The following is a 24,512-nucleotide window of genomic DNA, read 5'->3' as shown; positions in this document are numbered from 1 at the left end:
AAAATATGTGAAAATTAAAATGTAAACCAAAACCCTAAGCACTAGAGATGATGAGCGAATCTTTTGGAATTTTAACAAACTTTGACATTTTGATTCCCAAAAATTGCAGTTACAGTGACATGTAATAGTTTGGGCACCCCTGGTCAAAATTACTGTTATTGTGAACAGTAAAGCAAGTTGAAGATTAAATGATCTCTAATAGGCCTACAGGTAAAGATGACACATTTCCTTTGTATTTTAGGTTAAAAAAATATATTGTAATTTTTAACTTTTTAAGAATTACAAAAAGGAAAATGGGCCCATGCAAAAGTTTGGGCAGCCATGGAGATTTGTGTGCTCAGATAACTTTGATCAAGGCTTCAGACCTTAATTAGCCTGTTAGGGTTATGGCTTCTCCACTATCATCATTAGGAATGGCTAAGTGATGCAAATTTACTAGATTAATAAAAACTCAGCCTCCTCTAACCTTGTGCCAAAAAACAGCAGTCAGGAGTTCTTATAAGCAGTTGCCTAGCACTCTGAAAATGGAAATGGTGGACGCCCACAAAGCAAGAGAAGGTTGTAAGAAGATAGCAAAGCATTTTCAAGTTGCCCTTTCTTTGGTTCGAAATGTACAGTAGTTAACAAATGGTAGTTAACAGGAACAATGGAGGTCAAGATAAGAGCTGGAAGACCAAGCAAAATTTCAGTGAGAGCAGCTCATAGGATTGCTAGAAAGGCAAATCAAAACCCCAACTTGGCTGCAAAAGATCTTCAGAAAGATTTAGCAGACTCTGGAGTTATTCTACTATTCAGAGACACCAGCACAAATATAGTCTTCATGGAAGAGTCATCAGAAGAAACACTCTCCTGCATCCTCACAATAAAATTCAGCGTCAGAAGTATGCAAAAGAATATCTAAACAAGCCTGATGCATTTTGGAAGCAAATCCTGTGGACCGATGTGGTTAAAATAGAAATCTTTGGCCTCAATGATCAAAGGTATGTGTGGAGAGAAAAGGACATAGAATTTCAGTAAAAGAACATCTCGGCCACCATAAAGCATGAGGGTGGATCAATCATGCTTTAGGGTTGTGTTGCAGCCAATGGTATTGGGAACATTTCACAGGTAGAGGGAAGAATGGATTCAATGACATTTCCACAAATTCTTCATGCAAACATAACACCATCTGTAAAAAAGCTGCAGTTGAAAAGAGGATGATTTCTACAAATGGATAATGATGCAAAACACACGTCAAAATCCATAATAGACAACCTCAAAAGGCGCAAGCTGAAGGTTTTACAATGGCCCTCACAGTCCCCTGATCTGAACATCATTGAAAATCTGTGATTAGACCTCTAAAGCAGTACATATAAGACAACCCAGGAATCTCACAGAACTGGAAGAATTCTCTAAGGAAGAATGGATGAAAATCACTCAAACAAGAATTGAAAGACTTTGGCTACAAAAAGCGTTTACAAACTGTGATACTTTCAAAAGGGGGTGCTACTAGGTACTAACCATGCAGGGTGCCCCAACTTTTGCAGTGACCCATTTTCCTTTTTGTTATTTTTAAATGGTACCGCTCATTAAAGTGATGAATATGCGCATATTCATCACTGTAATGAGCGGTACTATGTGACCGCTCACACAGGACCTGCTGCCAGCGCTGAGAGCATACATCGCAGGAGCTGGGTGAGTATTTCTCGGCGAGCGGGCGGGCGCACAGGGGATGGGAGGCGGGAGGTGACCCTCAAACTTTATTTTTAACACACAAAAAAAACCTTGATTTTTCATTTCTTCTCTCCAGCGAACGCTGCTGGGGAGAAGGAATGAATGCCGGCTTCAGCACCAAAAGCAGGGGACAGCGCTTAACTGTAGCTCTGTCTCCTGCACAGTCCGTGTGGTCCTCAGTCGGCACACGGGCGGCACACGGCTGCCGCACGTGTGCCACACTGATGTGCTACGTGAGCACACGGACACATGGACACGGATAACTCCAGTACCGATTTCTCCGGTTCCAGAATTATCTGAACTTGTGAAAGAGGCCTAAGGACCAAGATAAATGCAAACATGAGATCATTGCTGCTTAATAAAATGTACTAAGAAAAAAAAATACTGAAGGCTCTTAGCGCATAAATTGGCTAATTTATGTGTGCCCATCAGCCACAGCAAGATGGATCCTACCATCCTAAAGAAGCCTCTCTTGGGCTACAAGCCTACAATTTAATTGGGCAAACATGCCTCTCTTGGGTTATAAACCTACAATTTTAAATGGGTAGGAAAGAACCAGCACTAAATTAAAGCACCCTTGGGCTGATGGGAGGAGTGCGGAGTCAGAAAGGAAGCAGTCACAACCTCCAATGGCAAAGTGCAAAAAAAAAAAAAAAAAACCTGACCAGCACCTCCATATAGTGTGAACAGGTGCAAGCAGCAATGACTGTATAGCATGCAAAAAAGGGGGACACGACAGCACTCTGTAAGGACCAAGATATATGCATACATGAGATCACCTTGCCATGGTTGATGGGCACACATGAATTAGCCAAGAACCTTCATCTTTGTAAGCACTTTTATTTCTTAGTGCATTATAATCAGCAACAATGTAGTTTAGATCTCGTGTTTGCATACATCTTGGTCCTTACTAGCAGGAATAAACCTCAGCACACTCCCCTATGTGTTGACGATTCCTACAGTCTCTTTGTAAGAGTGTCTCTCTAATCCAAAAAGGGCTAAACTCTTCCTCCTGTTGCAAACTACAACGATTGTGGACCAGGATGTAGCGTCTTCTTTGGCCATAACGAGTTCCTTCGGACAAGTACTGCGCCACCAATTGACAAGCATAGCTCAGCCCTCACCTACTACCTTTTTGTTATTTGTGCGTCTTCATGACTTCTTCCTACAGCACACCGCACTTTGTACACATCCAAGGGTCATGGCTATGCATGCTCCCTATAATTCAGGGATTAATAACACAGCAGCTCAGTGTGTTACCTCTTTATGCTCTGCATTCATAACTTCAGACATCATTCCTCTTACACATCCTGTCTGAGCTTCTTAGACCCAAGGCATATATTTTCCAAAATGTGTTGATGCACACCAATCCCTTGCTTCCCACCACCGCAGTAATTTGTAAGATCTGTCCAGTTGTCGGAGGTTACATATAACCACACATGACACGGAATAAAACACAGGAGCTGTACGTACGTTTCTGCCTTTGTACATGCTTGGTGGGAGACACAAGATGGCACTAATATGGCTTTGAAAATGTGCCACGTTGTCATTACTGTATGTTCATATTAGCAGCACCATCAATATTGTTCTCCTCTCTACGATTTATAGATTTTTTTAAATGAAATTTATCGTCAACAAGTTCTCCAAATCATTAGGTTTCTATTATTTGAGATCAGCAGTAAATGTGCTGAGTCCGCGTGTGTCCTCAACATATAAAGTTTTATTCCACGTCAGAGATTTATAGTCCTTATCTGGAGCCATGAAGGGTGCGGAGCTGCTACTGGTGGGTGAGTACACAATAATCCTTTTATGTACAGTTATATTGGGGGTTTGCTTAAATTTCTGATGGAGATACAATTCGGCAGTGCAGAATTCAAAAACCTGCTGCTGTTAATGAAGCGTCACTATTTAAAGTAATTGTTATTTATGCGATTCTCTAGCTAATTTTGGAATAGACAAAAGATATTAATCTGAACCAGCTAGCTTGTTCAGTCGGCAACCATAATATTTCTAAAGGTACCGTTACACTAAACGATTTACCAACGATCACGACCAGCGATACGACCTGGCCGTGATCGTTGGTAAGTCGTTGTGTGGTCGCTGGAGAGCTGTCACACAGACAGCTCTCCAGCGACCAACGTTGCCGAAGTCCTTGGGCCGCGCTTAGTAACCTGATGTTTTCCCTGGTTACCATTGTAAATGTAAAAAAAAAAAAAACACTACATACTTACATTCCGGTGTTTGTCACGTCCCCCGGCGTCAGCTTCCCGCACTGTGTAAGCACCGGCCGTAAAGCAGAGCGGTGACGTCACCGCTGTGCTCTGTTTTACATCCGGCCGGCGCTGACACAGTGCAGGGAAGCTGACGCCGGGGGACGTGACAGACATCGGAATGTAAGTATGTAGTGTTTTTTTTTTTTTTGTTTGTTTGTTTTTTCCTAAATGGTAGACCGTAGACCCCTTTCATTCTGATGATAGTAGATATGTGTATATTATACAGTGGATGGATGGTGTGTTTATAAGATATTACATTAATCTGTATTTTCTTGTCTTTTTTTAGCCTCATTTTTCGGAATTGCATTTTCAGGTCAGTATTCTATGTCTAATTATACTTCTACAAGTTTTCGTTATCCATATTATTTACAATCTCAATTCCCAAAAAGTTGGAACGCTGCGTAAAATGTAAAGAAAACAATAATGCAATGATTTAGAAATCTTTTGTTGCCGTATTTTATTCTCAACAGAACAGAGATTCGAAGGTGAGCGTTAGACATTTTTCTACTTAATTTGAAAACATTAACTAATTAAATTGTTAGACCGTGAGGGCAAGGTCCTCTCCCCTTCTGAACCAGTCTGTCAGCTTGTTTACTTTATTTTCAATATGGTTTATATATGTTATATGTATGTAACCCCAGGACCAATTCTAGTATTTCAGCTGCATAAGGCAATCATTGAAATGGACTGACCGCTGATCCTAATATAATGAAACTAGCTATTGAACCCGTTCTACGCCCGGGTGGCGAGCATTTATATTGGTATATGGTCTCCATCCTGGTATGTGCTGCTCCATCCTGCGTCCCCATCCTGTCATGTGCTGCTTCATCCTGCGTCCCCATCCTGTCATGTGCTGCTCCATCCTGCGCCCCCATCCTGTCATGTGCTGCTCCATCCTGCGCCCCCATCCTGTCATGTGCTGCTCCCATCCTGTGCCCCCGTTCTGTCATGTGCTGCTCCCATCCTGCGCCCCCGTTCTGTCATGTGCTGCTCCCATCCTGCGCCTCCATTCTGTCATTTGCTGCTCCCATCCTGTCATGTGCTGCTCCCATCCTGCGCCCCCGTTCTGTCATGTGCTGCTCCCATCCTTCTCCCCTGTTCTGTCATGTGCTGCTCCCATCCTGCGCCCGTTCTGTCATGTGCTGCTGCCATCCTGCGCCCGTTCTGTCATGTGCTGCTCCCATCCTGCGCCCGTTCTGTCATGTGCTGCTCCCATCCTGTGCCCGTTCTGTCATGTGCTGCTGCCATCCTGCGCCCATTCTGTCATGTGCTGCTCCCATCCTGTGTCCGTTCTGTCATGTGCTGTTCCCATTCTGCTCCCCTGTTCTGTCATGTGCTGCTCCCATCCTGCGCCCGTTCTGTCATGTGCTGCTGCCATCCTGCGCCCGTTCTGTCATGTGCTGCTCCCATCCTGCGCCCGTTCTTTCATGTGCTGCTGCCATCCTGCGCCCGTTCTGTCATGTGCTGCTGCCATCCTGCGCCCGTTCTGTCATGTGCTGCTGCCATCCTGCGCCCGTTCTGTCATGTGCTGCTACCATCCTGCGCCCGTTCTGTCATGTGCTGCTCCCATCCTGCGCCCCCGTTCTGTCATGTGCTGCTCCCATCCTGCTCCCCCGTTCTGTCATGTGCTGCTCCCATCCTGCTCCCCTGTTCTGTCATGTGCTGCTCCCATCCTGCGCCCGTTCTGTCATGTGCTGCTCCCATCCTGCGCCCGTTCTGTCATGTGCTGCTCCAATCCTGCGCCCGTTCTGTCATGTGCTGCTCCCATCCTGCGCCCATTCTGTCATGTGCTGCTGCCATCCTGCGCCCGTTCTGTCATGTGCTGCTGCCATCCTGCGCCCGTTCTGTCATGTGCTGCTGCCATCCTGCGCCCGTTCTGTCATGTGCTGCGGCCATCCTGCGCCCGTTCTGTCATGTGCTGCTGCCATCCTGCGCCCGTTCTGTCATGTGCTGCTGCCATCCTGCGCCCGTTCTGTCATGTGCTGTTCCCATCCTGCGCCACCCATTGTATTATATGCCCCCCATAAGACGCTCCAGTGTGTATGCCCCCACTTGCTGCTGCCATATAAAAAAAAAATACCATACTCACCTATCGTCCGGCTCCACTGCAGGTGTGTCTTCAAGAAAATGGCGCCGGCAGCAGGAATCGGCGCCTGCGCAGTCCGCGCTTTCCGGCGCCATTTTCTTGAAGACACACCTGCAGTGGAGCCGGAGTGTGTCTTCAAGAAAATGGCGCCAGAAAGCGCGGACTGCGCAGGCGCCGATTCCGGCAGCAGGAATCGGCACCTGCGCAGTCCGCGCTTTCCGGAGCCGGGAGCAGAGGAGCCGGGAGACGGAGCCGCACGCAGCGCTGGAACCGGGAAAGGTGAATATACTTACCCTCCCTCCTGGCGGTCCCTGACTCTCCGGTGGAGATCCCGGTATGCGTTCAGTGCTTACGCATACCGCGATCTCCTGGGAGCGTCACTCTGTGGGGGCTAGACTGCGCCGGCGCTTGTACCTGCGCAGTCTATAAAGGCTTCGGACAGAGTGACGCTCCCAGCGTTATATTATAGATATCACAGTTTTAGAAGAAAAGGTGCGGGGTCTGGAAGAAAGAATAGCAACTTTGAAACTCATCAAAGAGAATGAAGACTTTCTAGACAGAACAGAAGCATCTCTACTGGTCACAGAAGGTGAAAAAAGTGTCAGAGAACCTCCAAAAGCAGATGAGTGGAAGCATGTGACCAAAAGAAGCAAGAAGACCATGGAGAAATCGCCAACCACACAACTGAAGAACCGATATCAAATCTTTGTAGAGGATGAAGATGGCACACCTAAGGATGAAGCAATACCAGCAAGCAAAAAAGAAAAGGGCACACAGCAACAAGTGACAGCAAAAAGTACAGCCAAGAAGCAACGAAGAGTGGTGGTGGTGGGAGACTCACTACTGAGAGGCACAGAAGCAGCCATCTGCAGACCGGACATAACTGCAAGAGAAGTATGCTGCCTTCCAGGTGCGATGATCAAGGATGTGACCGATAGGATACCAAAGCTCTTCAGCTCCAAGGACGTCCACCCATTTCTTCTGATACATGTTGGCACCAATGACACGGCAAGGAAAGACCTACCGACAATCTGCAAAGACTTTGAAGAGTTGGGGAAGAAAGTAAAGGAACTGGATGCACAGGTAGTTTTTTCTTCTATCCTTCCAGTAGACGGGCATGGCACCAGGAGATGGAACAGGATCCTTGATGCAAACAACTGGCTAAGACGATGGTGCAGACAACAAGGATTCGGATTCCTGGACCACGGTGTGAATTACTGGTACGATGGACTCCTCGCCAGAGATGGACTACACCTCAACAAACCTGGGAAACACACATTCGCCAGAAGACTCGCTACACTCATCAGGAGGGCGTTAAACTAGAAGAAGAGGGGACGGGAAGAAAAACATTAGACTTGAACAAAGAAGACCCAGGAAAACATACTCAGATGGGAGGTAAGAACATTTCTAAAGCAATCCACAGTGAGGAGATTGGAACAAAACAAAATCCTCTAAACTGCATGCTCGCAAACGCCAGAAGCCTGACAAACAAGATGGAAGAACTAGAAGCAGAAATATCTACAGGTAACTTTGACATAGTGGGAATAACCGAGACATGGTTAGATGAAAGCTATGACTGGGCAGTTAACTTACAGGGTTACAGTCTGTTTAGAAAGGATCGTAAAAATCGTAGAGGAGGAGGGGTTTGTCTCTATGTAAAGTCTTGTCTAAAGTCCACTTTAAGGGAGGATATTAGCGAAGGAAATGAGGATGTCGAGTCCATATGGGTCGAAATTCATGGAGGGAAAAATGGTAACAAAATTCTCATTGGGGTCTGTTACAAACCCCCAAATATAACAGAAACCATGGAAAGTCTACTTCTAAAGCAGATAGATGAAGCTGCAACCCATAATGAGGTCCTGGTTATGGGGGACTTTAACTACCCGGATATTAACTGGGAAAGTGAAACCTGTGAAACCCATAAAGGCAACAGGTTTCTGCTAATAACCAAGAAAAATTATCTTTCACAATTGGTGCAGAATCCAACCAGAGGAGCAGCACTTTTAGACCTAATACTATCTAATAGACCTGACAGAATAACAAATCTGCAGGTGGTTGGGCATCTAGGAAATAGCGACCACAATATTGTACAGTTTCACCTGTCTTTCACTAGGGGGACTTGTCAGGGAGTCACAAAAACACTGAACTTTAGGAAGGCAAAGTTTGACCAGCTTAGAGATGCCCTTAATCTGGTAGACTGGGACAATATCCTCAGAAATAAGAATACAGATAATAAATGGGAAATGTTTAAGAACATCCTAAATAGGCAGTGTAAGCGGTTTATACCTTGTGGGAATAAAAGGACTAGAAATAGGAAAAACCCAATGTTGCTAAACAAAGAAGTAAGACAGGCAATTAACAGTAAAAAGAAAGCATTTGCACTACTAAAGCAGGATGGCACCATTGAAGCTCTAAAAAACTATAGGGAGAAAAATACTTTATCTAAAAAACTAATTAAAGCTGCCAAAAAGGAAACAGAGAAGCACATTGCTAAGGAGAGTAAAACTAATCCCAAACTGTTCTTCAACTATATCAATAGTAAAAGAATAAAAACTGAAAATGTAGGCCCCTTAAAAAATAGTGAGGAAAGAATGGTTGTAGATGACGAGAAAAAAGCTAACATATTAAACACCTTCTTCTCCACGGTATTCACGGTGGAAAATGAAATGCTAGGTGAAATCCCAAGAAACAATGAAAACCCTATATTAAGGGTCACCAATCTAACCCAAGAAGAGGTGCGAAATCGGCTAAATAAGATTAAAATAGATAAATCTCCGGGTCCGGATGGCATACACCCACGAGTACTAAGGGAACTAAGTAATGTAATAGATAAACCATTATTTCTTATTTTTAGGGACTCTATAGCGACAGGATCTGTTCCGCAGGACTGGCGCATAGCAAATGTGGTGCCAATATTCAAAAAGGGCTCTAAAAGTGAACCTGGAAATTATAGGCCAGTAAGTCTAACCTCTATTGTTGGTAAAATATTTGAAGGGTTTCTGAGGGATGTTATTCTGGATTATCTCAATGAGAATAACTGTTTAACTCCATATCAGCATGGGTTTATGAGAAATCGCTCCTGTCAAACCAATCTAATCAGTTTTTATGAAGAGGTAAGCTATAGGCTGGACCACGGTGAGTCATTGGATGTGGTATATCTCGATTTTTCCAAAGCGTTTGATACCGTGCCGCACAAGAGGTTGGTACACAAAATGAGAATGCTTGGTCTGGGGGAAAATGTGTGTAAATGGGTTAGTAACTGGCTTAGTGATAGAAAGCAGAGGGTGGTTATAAATGGTATAGTCTCTAACTGGGTCGCTGTGACCAGTGGGGTACCGCAGGGGTCAGTATTGGGACCTGTTCTCTTCAACATATTCATTAATGATCTGGTAGAAGGTTTACACAGTAAAATATCGATATTTGCAGATGATACAAAACTATGTAAAGCAGTTAATACAAGAGAAGATAGTATTCTGCTACAGATGGATCTGGATAAGTTGGAAACTTGGGCTGAAAGGTGGCAGATGAGGTTTAACAATGATAAATGTAAGGTTATACACATGGGAAGAGGGAATCAATATCACCATTACACACTGAACGGGAAACCACTGGGTAAATCTGACAGGGAGAAGGACTTGGGGATCCTAGTTAATGATAAACTTACCTGGAGCAGCCAGTGCCAGGCAGCAGCTGCCAAGGCAAACAGGATCATGGGGTGCATTAAAAGAGGTCTGGATACACATGATGAGAGCATTATACTGCCTCTGTACAAATCCCTAGTTAGACCGCACATGGAGTACTGTGTCCAGTTTTGGGCACCGGTGCTCATGAAGGATATAATGGAACTAGAGAGAGTACAAAGGAGGGCAACAAAATTAATAAAGGGGATGGGAGAACTACAATACCCAGATAGATTAGCGAAATTAGGATTATTTAGTCTAGAAAAAAGACGACTGAGGGGCGATCTAATAACCATGTATAAGTATATAAGGGGACAATACAAATATCTCGCTGAGGATCTGTTTATACCAAGGAAGGTGACGGGCACAAGGGGGCATTCTTTGCGTCTGGAGGAGAGAAGGTTTTTCCACCAACATAGAAGAGGATTCTTTACTGTTAGGGCAGTGAGAATCTGGAATTGCTTGCCTGAGGAGGTGGTGATGGCGAACTCAGTCGAGGGGTTCAAGAGAGGCCTGGATGTCTTCCTGGAGCAGAACAATATTGTATCATACAATTATTAGGTTCTGTAGAAGGACGTAGATCTGGGGATTTATTATGATGGAATATAGGCTGAACTGGATGGACAAATGTCTTTTTTCGGCCTTACTTACTAACTATGTTACAGTTGATATATAGAACATATCACTGTTTCCTATGTAGGAATAACGTTCCAGAACCACAAACAGTACAGGAAAACAGCAACAGAACAACCAGCAACACTTGAATGCAGTGCCAGAATATCCATCAGCACATGAATACAGCACCAGAATTAAAATCAGTACATGAATACATCATCAGCACCAACATCAGTATAGGAAAACAGCACCAGAACCACCATCAGCACATGAGTACAGCACCAGAATCACCAACAGTACAAGAATACAGCACCAGAACCACCATGAGTACATGAGTACAGCATCAGAATCACCAACAGTACAAGAATACAGCACCAGAACCATCATGAGTACAGCACTAAGCTTAGTACAACAATCAATTGCAATATCAGGATATCCCTCACAATATACATTAAAATCACATGAACCTCCCAGTATGTCCTTAAATGGGTTGTCTAAGCATAACAATGCTGTCAGGACTCTCTGGTGCGGAGAGCGGTCATATGACCACCACAAATATGTGATTTGAATACTTCTGGCCACATTCCAACTAGACATGCATGGCCTCGCACAATACAAGTGAACTGAGCGAGACCACACATGTACAGTTGGAATGTGTCAAGAATATGCATATTGCATACTTGTGGTCATATGATATCTTGTTTCAGCGCTGAGCACTGAGAATCCTGACAGGATGTGGTGCACATACTGTGAATATTCAGAAGTCTGCAGTCACATAAAGTTATCCCAAGACTGGAAACCACTATAACAATAGTAAGGAGATGCTAGGTGTTTGTGCTACGAGTGATCATGAGACTGAACAAGACACAAGAACCACAGTACTGAACAGATGCAGGCAAATAAACATTTATAAATACAGCAGGAAAAGGGGCAGCAATGCTTACCTGCCCAGGTCTCCTAACAAATGCACTATCAGGATGCAGCAAACCCATGTAGCAAACATGGCGGCAACACAGGTGCAAAATACTGATAAGACAGCCACTCACCGCCTACCAACTCATGGAGGGGATGACTGCTTAGTATATGATTGCACAATAGAGTCTTGTATAGGACTCTGTTCACATGCAGGTAATGCACAGTGTCTGGTTTACAGCCTATTATTGACATTTATTATCTAAATGTATCCCATGTGGACACCCCAGTATATAAGACCTAACATGCTAAGCCTGGCTGCACCCTGAAAAATAAAGTGCACTAAATACATATAAATATGTGAGGTATTGGTCGATATTTTGACAAAGATATGAAAGCTCACAACCCCACTTCAAGGGTCCTCACACTTTCGAGTTCTAACACTAAACTTAATAGCAAAGCCACAAAAAGAGGACTATAAGTCCTCCACAAATTCAAGAATTAATACAGCAGAAAAGGGGCAGCAGTGCCTACCTGCCCAGGTCTCCGAACAAGTGCACTATCAAGATACACCTGTGTTGCCACCATCTTTGCAACATGGGTTTGCTGCATTTATTCGGAGACCTGGGCAGGTAGGCACTGCTGCCCCTTTTCTGCTGTATTAATTATTGAATTTTTGGAGGACTTATAGTCCTCTTTTTGTGGCTTTGCAAACAAACATTTACACCTAGGTGTATTATAGGTCAGGGCTGTCAAACTGCATTCCTCGAGGGCTGCAAACAGGTCATGTTTTCAGGATTTCCTTGTACTGCACAGGTGATAATTTAATCACCTACACAAATAATGAGTTGGTGATTAAATTATGACCTGTGCAGTACAAGGAAATCCTGAAAACATGACCTGTTTGCAGCCCTCGAGGAATGCAGTTTGACACCCCTGTTATAGGTGACAACATCTCTATTTGGAGTCATTCTCATCCCTTTCATCTCCATCTGATCCAATCATCTGATCCAATGGCCATGATTACTTTGGACTTGCACAGCTCCTCTTTTCAAACTTCCATCTTCTCCAGTTTTATGTAGTACCAATGCCTGCATCCCTGCATGGTGGGGGATGGGAGGTCACTGACATATTCACCACTCCCGGCCATGCAGTGAGCTCCTGGTCTTCTGCTTGCTGTGCATGCTTCCTGGCTACATTCTTAAGGTGCCCGCACGTTCACTTCCTGATTCTTAAAGAAACAATGGCCACAATCCTAATGTGTTCTCAACCAATTGTTGGGAAGCGCTTAGTACTTAAGGCACCCCCACCTATTGGGAGGTGCCTGAGCAACATTGGCTTTCAGTGTGCTTGCAACTGCTGAGTTGCCAAGTCATTTCCTGTTTCTGTCACCCTGGGTGCTGAATACCCAGGCCTTAACCCTCAATCTGTAGCCGTGTCTGTCATTGTCTAAATTAGGACCTATCCCTGAAACTGTTTGTATCTGAGTCTTGATCTTTTTCTAAATTTCCTGTGTCTGAACCTGTACCTATCTCTAAAACCTGCAGTATCAGAACCAGTACCTATCTCTAAAACCTGTAGTCAGTACCAGTACCTATCTCTAAAACGTGTAGTCTGTATCAGTACCTATCTCTAAACTGTTGCCTCTGTGCAACATTAGTGACTTGTGTGTACACTTGCTACGTCATTGTAATTGTGAACCTGACTCTCTCCGTTCTGTGAGTACCTGTCCTTGTATTGGTCTGGTGTGAACTTGGTCCAGTCTGTCCTGTCTGTACGTATCCTTGTATGTATCTGGTATTAACCTGCTCCTGTGTGTCCCATGAGAACCGCAGGTTCCCTGCTTGCCTGCATTTGCAGTTCTGTACCTGTCCGCCCTTGCGGTTTCCTGCCTGTCCGCTCCTGCAGTTCCCTTCTTGTCCGTCCAACTGGGTCCTACTTGTTCCTGAAAACCAGCCAAACCTGCCAGTGTCTGCATACCTTCTTGAGGGTCAGCTGCCGTGGGCCTGAGGTCAGTCCTTGTGTAGCATGTGGTTACGCTTCCCTGGGCTCTCCTCGGGTCTCGGCACTATCAGTTTCAGTGCATGCGGGGTCAGTCTTGGGGTGGCACTTCAAGGCTCTCCTTGGTCCATGGCACAGTGGGTCCACTAACCATGCTCACGCTTATCATTCCCAACACGAGCTTAACACATCCCAACATGAGGCCCTTACAAATAGCAGTATCTAACACTGATATCTGTCCTACAAAAGTGCCCCTGAACAATAATTACCCTTCACTGTGCTCCCTGCACAAAATATGACCCCTATACGGTCCCTCTTAAAGAACTTAGCCACCACACTGCCATCTCCTATCAAATATTGCTACACCATCTGACCTTATGATCTATATCTGTATATCTGGACTCAATAGCCTCCCATATGCTGTATGATTTCTCCCTATTTGCAGTATGATGTGACCATGGCCCCCTATATGCAGTATAACGACACCCACAGCTTCCTATATGCACCATGATGGCCCCCACAGATGCATATGGAGCGACCGCTAGGGCCCTGGGGTACTCGGGCCGACGGTTCTTAAGGGGGTGGTCACGGCAGCAGCAACCCGGTCCGTGGCCTTGGACGTCCAATGAAAATGATGAAATTAAAGGGTAAATAAAGTTTATAGGGGATTTGTTCGTGACGCCACCCGTGGTGTTTGGCAATGAGTGGCCGATGCTGCTTAAGGGGACCGCTGGGGCCGATGGTGATGCAGAAGAGTTGTTATTGCTCCCCACGGGTAGAGCTGGGCCCCAGGGCAATCATGGTGTTCAAGTCAATGACAGTAAATGTTGTGATGCAGGGCAGGTGACGCAGTAATAATTCAGAGGACACAGCAGGGTGCAGTTTCCACAGTTTACTCACAGTTCTTATAAGCAGTCCCCAGCCGGGTGCTGTGTCCTCCAGGTCAGTGGTCCAGCCAGCTCTCAGGTAGTTTGGGTGCAGTTTGCCAGGACCCCCTTCTTATGTTCCTTTCCTGGCTGTCTCACTGCGCTGGCTCCCACCTCTCCTGCCCTGCGCCTTCACACACAGTGTCCCAAGCCAGCAGCCTCGGACCTTGTCAGGCGACATCCTCCTGGTCTCCTTAATCCTATGTGGCTGCCTTTTCTGCGAATGTGTGTGGCTGTGGCACGTACAGTTACCACAGCCTCCGGCTTGCTAGCTGAGCCTTGTAGTTCTCCACTAGTCGGTTCCCCCACTGCGACCTGTTCCCTCCATCCAACTACAGTCGGCGTGGATTCGGACCCCACGGGTGGATTCCTCAATACCCGTGCCCCTAGGACCCCTTCTTGCTCTCTCACTCTCTGGAACTTCTCTATCTCTCTCTTCTCTGTTGCTGGGATGAGCTCCTCTCTGCTCAAGTCCCCAGCTCCAACTGTCTAACTCCCTAACTGACTCTTCCCTCTAGTTTCCATGACAACTCCACTCTCTTCACCCACACCCTCTACCTAGTTCCCTCCAGGCCTATAGAGGTCTAGTGTTGGATGCTAGTATGTGGGTAATGTCCCCTCCTTACCCGAGAGCGGCGTACCACACCTCTGGCTGAGGTGCAGTACCTCTGTGGCAACTGGACCCTCGGGGGCGCCACACATATACACAGTAATTATGGTCACCACAGCCTCCATTTACAGTATAATGGCCCCACAGCTCTTTATATACAGTTTGAGGTCTCCATGGCTCCCTATAAGCAGTATGTCTCCACAGCCCTATGTATGCAGTGTGACGGCCCCACAGCTTCCTATATGCAGTGTGATGGCCCCACAGCTCCCTATATGCAGTATAATGGCCCACAAAGCCCCTATTCACAGTATGACAACCACATAGCTCCCTATATGCAGTAATGATGGCCGCCACTGCCTACTATATGGTGTATGCTGGTCTAAAACAGCCTCCTATATACATTTTTTTGTCCTTACAGGTCCGTATATCCAGTAGATGCAAAAACCTCAGTGACATATTAAATGTAAAAGAAGTGGGGCTTGAAACGAAGCCTGACCACATGCAACACGCAAAAAAGGCCCACTCCAAAATTAAGAAATGAAGGAGAAGAACAAGGAAATAGGCATCAATAGTAGCAAAGACAATTATTTTATTAATAACCAAAAAATATACAACAACAGTGACCGTTTATAAGATAACGCATGATAAAACTAGAGCAGGACGGAAACAGAGGAACCCAGGAAATCCATGATTGCAAGTTGCCCATATAACCATTGCAGCATATTGCGTAAAGTGCCAGTGCTTATGTATGCAATAAGATGGTAAGAACACCACTCCCAAAAATGTACGATCAAGTGGACGTAGTAGATAAAAGGAGGGCTTTGATAACTTACCAGGGGCAAAGCAAGAGTGGACCCTGGGCCAGGTGTGGTTAGACCCCGACGCGCGTTTCGCGTATCTACTGCATCGCTTTCTCAAGGGGAATGTGAAAACAGCCTCCTATATGCATTTTTTTTGTCCTTACAGGTCCCTATATCCAGTATGATGTCCCCCACAGTCCCTTAAATGCAGTATGATGGCTCCCACAGGTCCCTATATGCATTATGATGATGGCTCCCTTCTTTGCCACAGCTATTAACAGTATCCTAAGAACGATGATACTGTTAAAAGTTTTGCCGACAATGTGGCCAATGTCGCACCGGTCTTTCTCCTGAGGTGACAAGCCTTGTCTAACCCTTTACACATGTACGTGTAAAGGGTACTGTAAATAATAGTGCTTTAACCCCTTCATGACCCAGCCTATTTTGACCTTAAAGACCTTGCCGTTTTTTGCAATTCTGACCAGTGTCCCTTTATGAGGTAATAACTCAGGAACGCTTCAACGGATCCTAGCGGTTCTGAGATTGTTTTTTCGTGACATATTGGGCTTCATGTTAGTGGTAAATTTAGGTCAATAAATTCTGCGTTTATTTGTGATAAAAACGGAAATTTGGCGAAAATTTTGAAAATTTCGCAATTTTCACATTTTGAATTTTTATTCTGTTAAACCAGAGAGATATGTGACACAAAATAGTTAATAAATAACATTTCCCACATGTTTACTTTACATCAGCACAATTTTGGAAACAAAATTTTTTTTTGTTAGGAAGTTATAAGGGTTAAAATTTGACCAGCGATTTGTCATTTTTACAACGAAATTTACAAAACCATTTTTTTTAGGGACCACCTCACATTTGAAGTCAGTTTGAGGGGTCTGTATGGCTGAAAATACCCAAAAGTGACACCATTCCAAAAACTGCACCACTCAAGGTACTCAAAACCACATTCAAGAAGTTTATTAACCCTTCAGGTGCTTCACAGCAGCAGAAGCAACATGGAAGGAAAAAATGAACATTTAACTTTTTAGTCACAAAAATTATCTTTTAGCAACAATTTTTTTATTTTCCCAATGGTAAAAGGAGAAACTGAACCACGAAAGTTGTTGTGCAATTTGTCCTGAGTACGCTGATACCTCATATGTGGGGGTAAACCACTGTTTGGGCGCACGGCAGGGCTTGGAAGGGAAGGAGCGCCATTTGACTTTTTGAATCAAAAATTGGCTCCACTCTTTAGCGGACACCATGTCACGTTTGGAGAGCCCCCGTGTGCCTAAAAATTGGAGCTCCCCCACAAGTGACCCCATTTTGGAAACTAGACGCCCCAAGGAACTTATCTAGATGCATAGTGAGCACTTTGAACTCCCAGGTGCTTCACAAATTGATCCGTAAAAATGAAAAAGTACTTTTTTTTCACAAAAAAATTCTTTTAGCCTCAATTTTTTCATTTTCACATGGGCAACAGGATAAAATGGATCCTAAAATGTGTTGGGCAATTTCTCCTGAGTACGCCGATACCTCATATGTGGGGGTAAACCACTGTTTGGGCACATGGTAAGGCTCGGAAGGGAAGGAGCGCCATTTGACTTTTTGAATGAAAAATTATTTCCATCGTTAGCGGACACCATGTCGCGTTTGGAGAGCTCCTGTGTGCCTAAACATTGGCGCTCCCCCACAAGTGACCCCATTTTGGAAACTAGACCCCCCAAGGAACTTATCTAGATGCATATTGAGCACTTTAAACCCCCAGGTGCTTTACAGAAGTTTATAACGCAGAGCCATGAAAATAAAAAATAATTTTTCTTTCCTCAAAAATGATTTTTTAGCCTGGAATTTCCTATTTTGCCAAGGATAATAGGAGAAATTGGACCACAAATATTGTTGTCCAGTTTGTCCTGAGTACGCTGATACCCCATATGTGGGGGTAAACCACTGTTTGGGCGCACGGCAGGGCTCGGAAGGGATGGCACGCCATTTGGCTTTTTAAATGGAAAATTAGCTCCAATCATTAGCGGACACCATGTCACGTTTGGAGAGCCCCTGTGTGCCTAAACATTGGAGATACCCCAGAAATGACCCCATTTTGGAAACTAGACCCCCAAAGGAACTAATCTAGATGTGTGTTGAGGACTTTGAACCCCCAAGTGCTTCACAGAAGTTTATAACGCAGAGCCATGAAAATAAAAAAAAAAAATTATTTTCTCAAAAATGATCTTTTAGCCTGCAATTTTTTATTTTACAAAGGGTAACAGGAGAAATTTGACCCCAAAAGTTGTTGTCCAGTTTCTCCTGAGTACAATGATACCCCATATGTGGGGTTAAACCACTGTTTGGGCACATGCCGGGGCTCGGAAGTGAAGTAGTGACATTTTGAAATGCAGACTTTGATGGAATGCTCTGTGGGCGTCACGTTGCGTTTGCAGAGCCCCTGATGTGGCTTAACAGTAGAAACCCCCCACAAGTGACCCCATTTTGGAAACTAGACCCCGAAAGGAACTTATCTAGATGTGTGGTGAGCACTTTGAACCCCCAAGTGCTTCATAGAAGTTTATAATGCAGAGCCGTGAAAATAATAAATACGTTTTCTTTCCTCAAAAATAATTATTTAGCCCAGAATTTTTTAATTTTCCCAAGGGTAACAGGAGAAATTTGACCCCAATATTTGTTGTCCAGTTTCTCCTGAGTACGGTGATACCCCATATGTGGGGGTAAACTACTGTTTGGGCACATGCCGGGGCTCGGAATTGAAGTAGTGACGTTTTGAAATGCAGACTTTGATGGAATGCTCTGCGGGCGTCACGTTGCGTTTGCAGAGCCCCTGATGTGCCTAAACAGTAGAAACCCCCCACAAGTGACCCCATTTTGGAAACTAGACCCCGAAAGGAACTTATCTAGATGTGTGGTGAGCACTTTGAACCCCCAAGTGCTTCATAGAAGTTTATAATGCAGAGCCGTGAAAATAATAAATACGTTTTCTTTCCTCAAAAATAATTATTTAGCCCAGAATTTTTTATTTTCCCAAGGGTTACAGGAGAAATTGGACCCCAAAAGATGTTGTCCAGTTTCTCCTGAGTACGCTGATACCCCATGTGTGGGGGTAAACCACTGTTTGGGCACACGTCGGGGCTCAGAAGGGAAGTAGTGACTTTTGAAATGCAGACTTTGATGGAATGGTCTGCGGGCATCACATTGCGTTTGCAGAGCCCCTGGTGTGCCTAAACAGTAGAAACCCCCCACAAGTGACCCCATTTTAGAAACTAGACCCCCCAAGGAACTTATCTAGATATGTGGTGAGCACTTTGAACCCCCAAGTGCTTCACAGACGTTTACAACGCAGAGCCGTGAAAATAAAAAATCATTTTTCTTTCCTCAAAAATGATGTTTTAGCAAGCATTTTTTTAGATTCACAAGGGTAACAGGAGAAATTGGACCCCAGTAATTGTTGCGCAGTTTATCCTGAGTACACTGATACCCCATATGTGGGGGTAAACCACTGTTTGGGCACACTTCAGGGCTCGGAAGTGAGGGAGCACCATTTGACTTTTTGAATACGAGATTGGCTGGAATCAATGGTGGCGCCATGTTGCGTTTGGAGACCCCTGATGTGCCTAAACAGTGGTAACCCCTCAATTCTACCTCCAACACTAACCCCCCCACACCCCTAACCCTAATCCCAACTGTAGCCATAACCCTAATCACAACCCTAACCACAACCCTAATTCCAACCCTAACCCTAAGGCTATGTGCCCACGTTGCGGATTCGTGTGAGATATTTCCGCACCATTTTTGAAAAATCCGCGGGTAAAAGGCACTGCGTTTTACCTGCGGATTTTCCGCGGATTTCCAGTGTTTTTTGTGCGGATTTCACCTGCGGATTCCTATTGAGGAACAGGTGTAAAAAGCCGCGGAATCCGCACAAAGAATTGACATGCTGCGGAAAATACAACGCAGCGTTTCCGCGCGGTATTTTCTGCACCATGGGCACAGCGGATTTGGTTTTTCATATGTTTACATGGTACTGTAAACCTGATGGAATACTGCTGCGAATCCGCAGCGGCCAATCCGCAGCCAAATCCGCACCGTGTGAACATAGCCTAATTCTAAAGGTATGTGCACACGCTGCGGAAAACGCTGCAGATCCGCAGCAGTTTCCCATGAGTTTACAGTTCAATGTAAACCTACGGGAAACAAAAATCGCTGTACACATGCTGCGGAAAAGCTGCACGGAAACGCAGCGGTTTACATTCCGCAGCATGTCACTTCTTTGTGCGGATTCCGCAGCGGTTTTACAACTGCTCAAATAGAAAATCGCAGTTGTAAAACCGCAGTGAAATGCGCAGAAAAAAACGCGGTAAATCCGCCATAAATCCGCAGCGGTTTAGCACTGCGGATTTATCAAATCCGCAGCGGAAAAATCCGCAGAGGACCAGAATACGTGTGCACATACCGAAACCCTAACCCTAGCCCTAACCCTACCCCTAGCCCTACCCCTAACCCTAGCCCTAACCCTAGCCCTAACCCTAGCCCTAACCCTAGCCCTAACCCTAACCCTAGCCCTACCCCTAGCCCTACCCCTAACCCTACCACTAACCCTAACCCTATTCTAACATTAGTGGAAAAAAAAAATTTCTTTATTTTTTTATTGTCCCTACCTATGGGGGTGACAAAGGGGGGGGTCATGTATTATTTTTTTTATTTTGATCACTGAGATATAATCTATCTCAGTGATCAAAATGCACTTTGGAACGAATCTGCCGGCCGGCAGATTCGGCGGGCGCACTGCGCATGCGCCCGCCATTTTGGAAGATGGCGGCGCCCAGGGAGAAGACGGACGGGACCCCGGCTGGATCGGTAAGTATGATGGGGTGGGGGGGACCACGGGGGGGGGATCGGAGCACGGGGGGGGGAATCGGAGCGCGGCAGGCGTGGAACGGAGCACAGGGGGCGTGGAACGGAGCACGGGGGGGCTGGAACGGAGCACGGGGGGGGGTGGAACGGAGCACGGGGGGGGTGGATCTGAATGCAGGGGGGGGTGATTGGAGCACGGGGGGGTGATTGGAGCACGGGGGGAGCGGAGCACTGGATGGAGGGGAGCCGGAGCAGTGTACCGGCCAGATCAGGGGGCTGGGGGGGCGATCGGTGGGGTGGGGTGGGCGCACACTAGTATTTCCAGCCATGGCCGATGATATTGCAGCATCGGCCATGGCTGGATTGTAATATTTCACCCGTTATAATGGGTGAAATATTACAAATCGCTCTGATTGGCAATTTCACTTTCAACAGCCAATCAGAGCGATCGTAGCCACGAGGGGGTGAAGCCACCCCCCCTGGGCTAAACTACCACTCCCCCTGTCCCTGCAGATCGGGTGAAATGGGAGTTAACCCTTTCACCCGATCTGCAGGGACGCGATCTTTCTGTGACACAGCATATGCGTCACAGGTCGGATTGGCACCGACTTTCATGACGCCTACGCTGTGTCACAGGTCGGGAAGGGGTTAAAAATAAATAATAATAATTAAGAAATTGATGGCAGCAACACTTATCAAAAAAGTTGTACCCGGGCCGTGTCCACCATTTTTTTTACAACAGTCTGTAAATGTCTGGGAAGTGATGAGACTAATTGTTGGAGTTTTTGGGAGAGGAATGTTGTCCCTTTATTTTCTGATGTCGGACTCTCATTGCTTCTCAATCCAGGGTCTTTGCCTGATTTTTCACTTTATCATGTGCCTAATATTTTCTATTGGTGAAAGGTCTGGACTGCAGGCTGTCAATTCATCATCCAGCTCTTCTTCTGTGAAGCCATACTGTTGTGATGTATGTGGTTTGCATTTTTTGCTGAAATATGCAAAGCCTTACCTGAAATAGACATTGCCTGAATGGAGCATATGTTGTTCTAACACCTCCATATAATGCTTAGCTCAGAATTGAGAGCGTCTCACAAGATGTGTAACCTGCCGGTGCCATAGGGTCTAAAGCAATTTATATTGAGAAACTTTTTCTGAAATTGTTCTACATTTTTTAAACACAGTTGTTCACAGATTGATGACCTCTGACTATCTTTGCTTCTGAGAGACTCTGCCTCTCTAACATGCTCTTTTCAATACATGGTCATGTGACTTAGTTGAAAATTAACCATCAAGCTGTTCTTCATTGGCACCACTACATTTCACATTTTACACAGTATCCCAATTTTTTTGAATTGTCGTTGTACACTAAAAATATGTTCCAAAGGATATGTCCCCAGTAATCTGTTGTGTCTATGAAATAGGAGTTTCAGATGGGGGCTCCCCTGTCCACAGCTAGTACAATGTTATAAAACTGCAGTAAAGAAAGGGGGTTGAATTGGCACCAGGGGTCCTGGCCCCTTTTTTTTCCCTGCAAGGGATGAAATGGGGAAACATAATTCAATAGTAAGGCCTATGCACATTTTTAGTATCAACATCCCAGATATACTCTATGGACAAAAGTATACGCCCCCATAAACATTAATATAGAGTTGGTCCCCCTTTCCTTCCACTATTCTGGGAGGACTTTCTACAAGATTTTTGTGGTGTCTGAGTGAATTTTTGCTCATTCAGCCAGAAGACAATTTGTGAGATTAGATCCTGATGTTGGAGGAGATGCCGGGCACACAACTTCTGGTCTAGCTCATCCTAAAGGTTTCGGATGGGTTTGAGGTTTGGTCCTGTTCTTCAACACCAAACTCCTCCAGCCATGTCTTTATAGTCCTTGTGCAGTGGGCACAGTCATGGGGAACAGAAAAAGGCCTTACCCAAACATTTAACACATCTCAATGATATCACTCAAAGGGATGGAGGAAAGAAAGGTTATGAATGGACTTGTTACACCTCCTACTACAGGACAACGCTGGTATCACTGAGCTCATTACCACCAGCCATTCTGTCACATTAGTAAAGGCAGAGGGCATATCAAGTGGCAAGAGATTATAGACTAGGGTTGAGGGACCGGATGTTCTATACTGGGGTGATGTTATACACTTGGGAGGGACCAGATATTATACATTGTGGGCGAGGAGCCATATGTTATACATGAGGGGTGACGGGCCAGATGTTATATACCTGGGGAAAGAGACCTGATATACACCAAGGAGCAAGAGGTTGGATGTGAAATATCGGGGGCAAGGGACCAGATCGTATACACTGGGGGCGAGGGGCTGGATGTTATACACTGGAGGCAAGGGGCTGGATATTATACACTGGGGGTGAGGGGCTGGATGTTATACACTGGAGGCAAGGGGCTGGATATTATACACTGGGGCGGTGGGGCTGGATGTTATACACTGGAGGCGAGGGGCTGGATATTATACACTGGGGGCGAGGGGCTGGATGTTATACACTGGGGGCGAGGGGCTGGATGTTATACACTGGAGGCAAGGGGCTGGATATTATACACTGGGGCGAGGGGCTGGATGTTATACACTGGGGGTGAGGGGCTGGATGTTAAACACTGGGGGTGAGGGGCTGGATGTTATACACTGGGGTGACGGGGCTGGATGTTATACACTGGGGGCGAGGGGCTGGATGTTTTACTCTGGTGGCGAGAGGCTGGATGTTATACACTGGAGGCGAGGGGCTGGATATTATACACTGGGGGCGAGGGGCTGGATGTTATACACTGGGGGTGAGGGGCTGGATGTTATACACTGGGGGTGAGGGGCTGGATGTTTTACTCTGGTGGCGAGAGGCTGGATGTTATACACTGGGGGCGAGGGTCTGGATGTTATACACTAGAGGCAAGGGGCTGGATATTATACACTGGGGGCGAGGGGCTGGATGTTATACACTGGGGGCGAGGGGCTGGATGTTATACACTGGGGGCGAGGGGCTGGATATTATACACTGGGGGCGAGGGGCTGGATATTATACACTGGGGGCGAGGGGCTGGATGTTATACACTGGGGGCGAGGGGCTGGATGTTATACACTGGGGGCGAGGGGCTGGATGTTATACACTGGAGGCAAGGGGCTGGATATTATACACTGGGGCGAGGGGCTGGATGTTATACACTGGGGGTGAGGGGCTGGATGTTAAACACTGGGGGTGAGGGGCTGGATGTTATACACTGGGGTGACGGGGCTGGATGTTATACACTGGGGGCGAGGGACTGGATGTTTTACTCTGGTGGCGAGAGGCTGGATGTTATACACTGGAGGCGAGGGGCTGGATATTATACACTGGGGGCGAGGGGCTGGATGTTATACACTGGGGGTGAGGGGCTGGATGTTATACACTGGGGGTGAGGGGCTGGATGTTTTACTCTGGTGGCGAGAGGCTGGATGTTATACACTGGGGGCGAGGGTCTGGATGTTATACACTAGAGGCAAGGGGCTGGATATTATACACTGGGGGCGAGGGGCTGGATGTTATACACTGGGGGCGAGGGGCTGGATGTTATACACTGGAGGCGAGGGGCTGGATATTATACACTGGGGGCGAGGGGCTGGATGTTATACACTGGGGGCGAGGGGCTGGATGTTATACACTGGGGGTGAGGGGCTGGATGTTATGCACTGGGGTGACGGGGCTGGATGTTATACACTGGGGGCGAGGGGCTGGATGTTTTACTCTGGTGCCGAGGGGCTGGATGTTATACACTGGGGCAGAAGGGCTGGATGCTATATACCAGGAGGAGAGGGGCTGGATGTTCTACAGTGGGTGATAGGGGCTGGATGTTATACAACTGGGGGTGAGGGACCTTATGTTATACAGTGGGGAAGAGGGGCTGGATGTTATACACTGGGGGTGAGGGACTGTATGTTATACAACTTGGAGGTGAGGGGCTGGATGTTATACACTGGGAGTGATGGGGCAGATGTTATTCACTGGGGGCAATGGGACCAGATGGTTTACACTGGGAGCA

At 46.0% G+C, this 24,512-nt stretch overlaps 1 protein-coding gene across 1 annotated transcript in view; it reads left to right on the top strand.

Moving 5' to 3' along the window:
• The window catches only part of LOC138657607 (CD5 antigen-like), a 175,348-nt gene that overhangs the window by 135,501 nt on the left and 15,335 nt on the right, over positions 1 to 24,512 (top strand). The window contains exon 3 of the mRNA XM_069745351.1: positions 4,273 to 4,299. Within this exon, the coding sequence (XP_069601452.1) occupies positions 4,273 to 4,299 (27 nt within the window). The remainder of the gene's footprint in view (positions 1 to 4,272; positions 4,300 to 24,512) is intronic.

This window comes from Ranitomeya imitator, chromosome 1 (assembly GCF_032444005.1).
Source record: "Ranitomeya imitator isolate aRanImi1 chromosome 1, aRanImi1.pri, whole genome shotgun sequence".
In the NCBI taxonomy this organism is placed as follows: domain Eukaryota; kingdom Metazoa; phylum Chordata; class Amphibia; order Anura; family Dendrobatidae; genus Ranitomeya; species Ranitomeya imitator.
The sequence above is the reverse complement of the archived record's forward strand: the minus strand, read 5'-3'. Positions and strand labels throughout refer to the sequence as shown.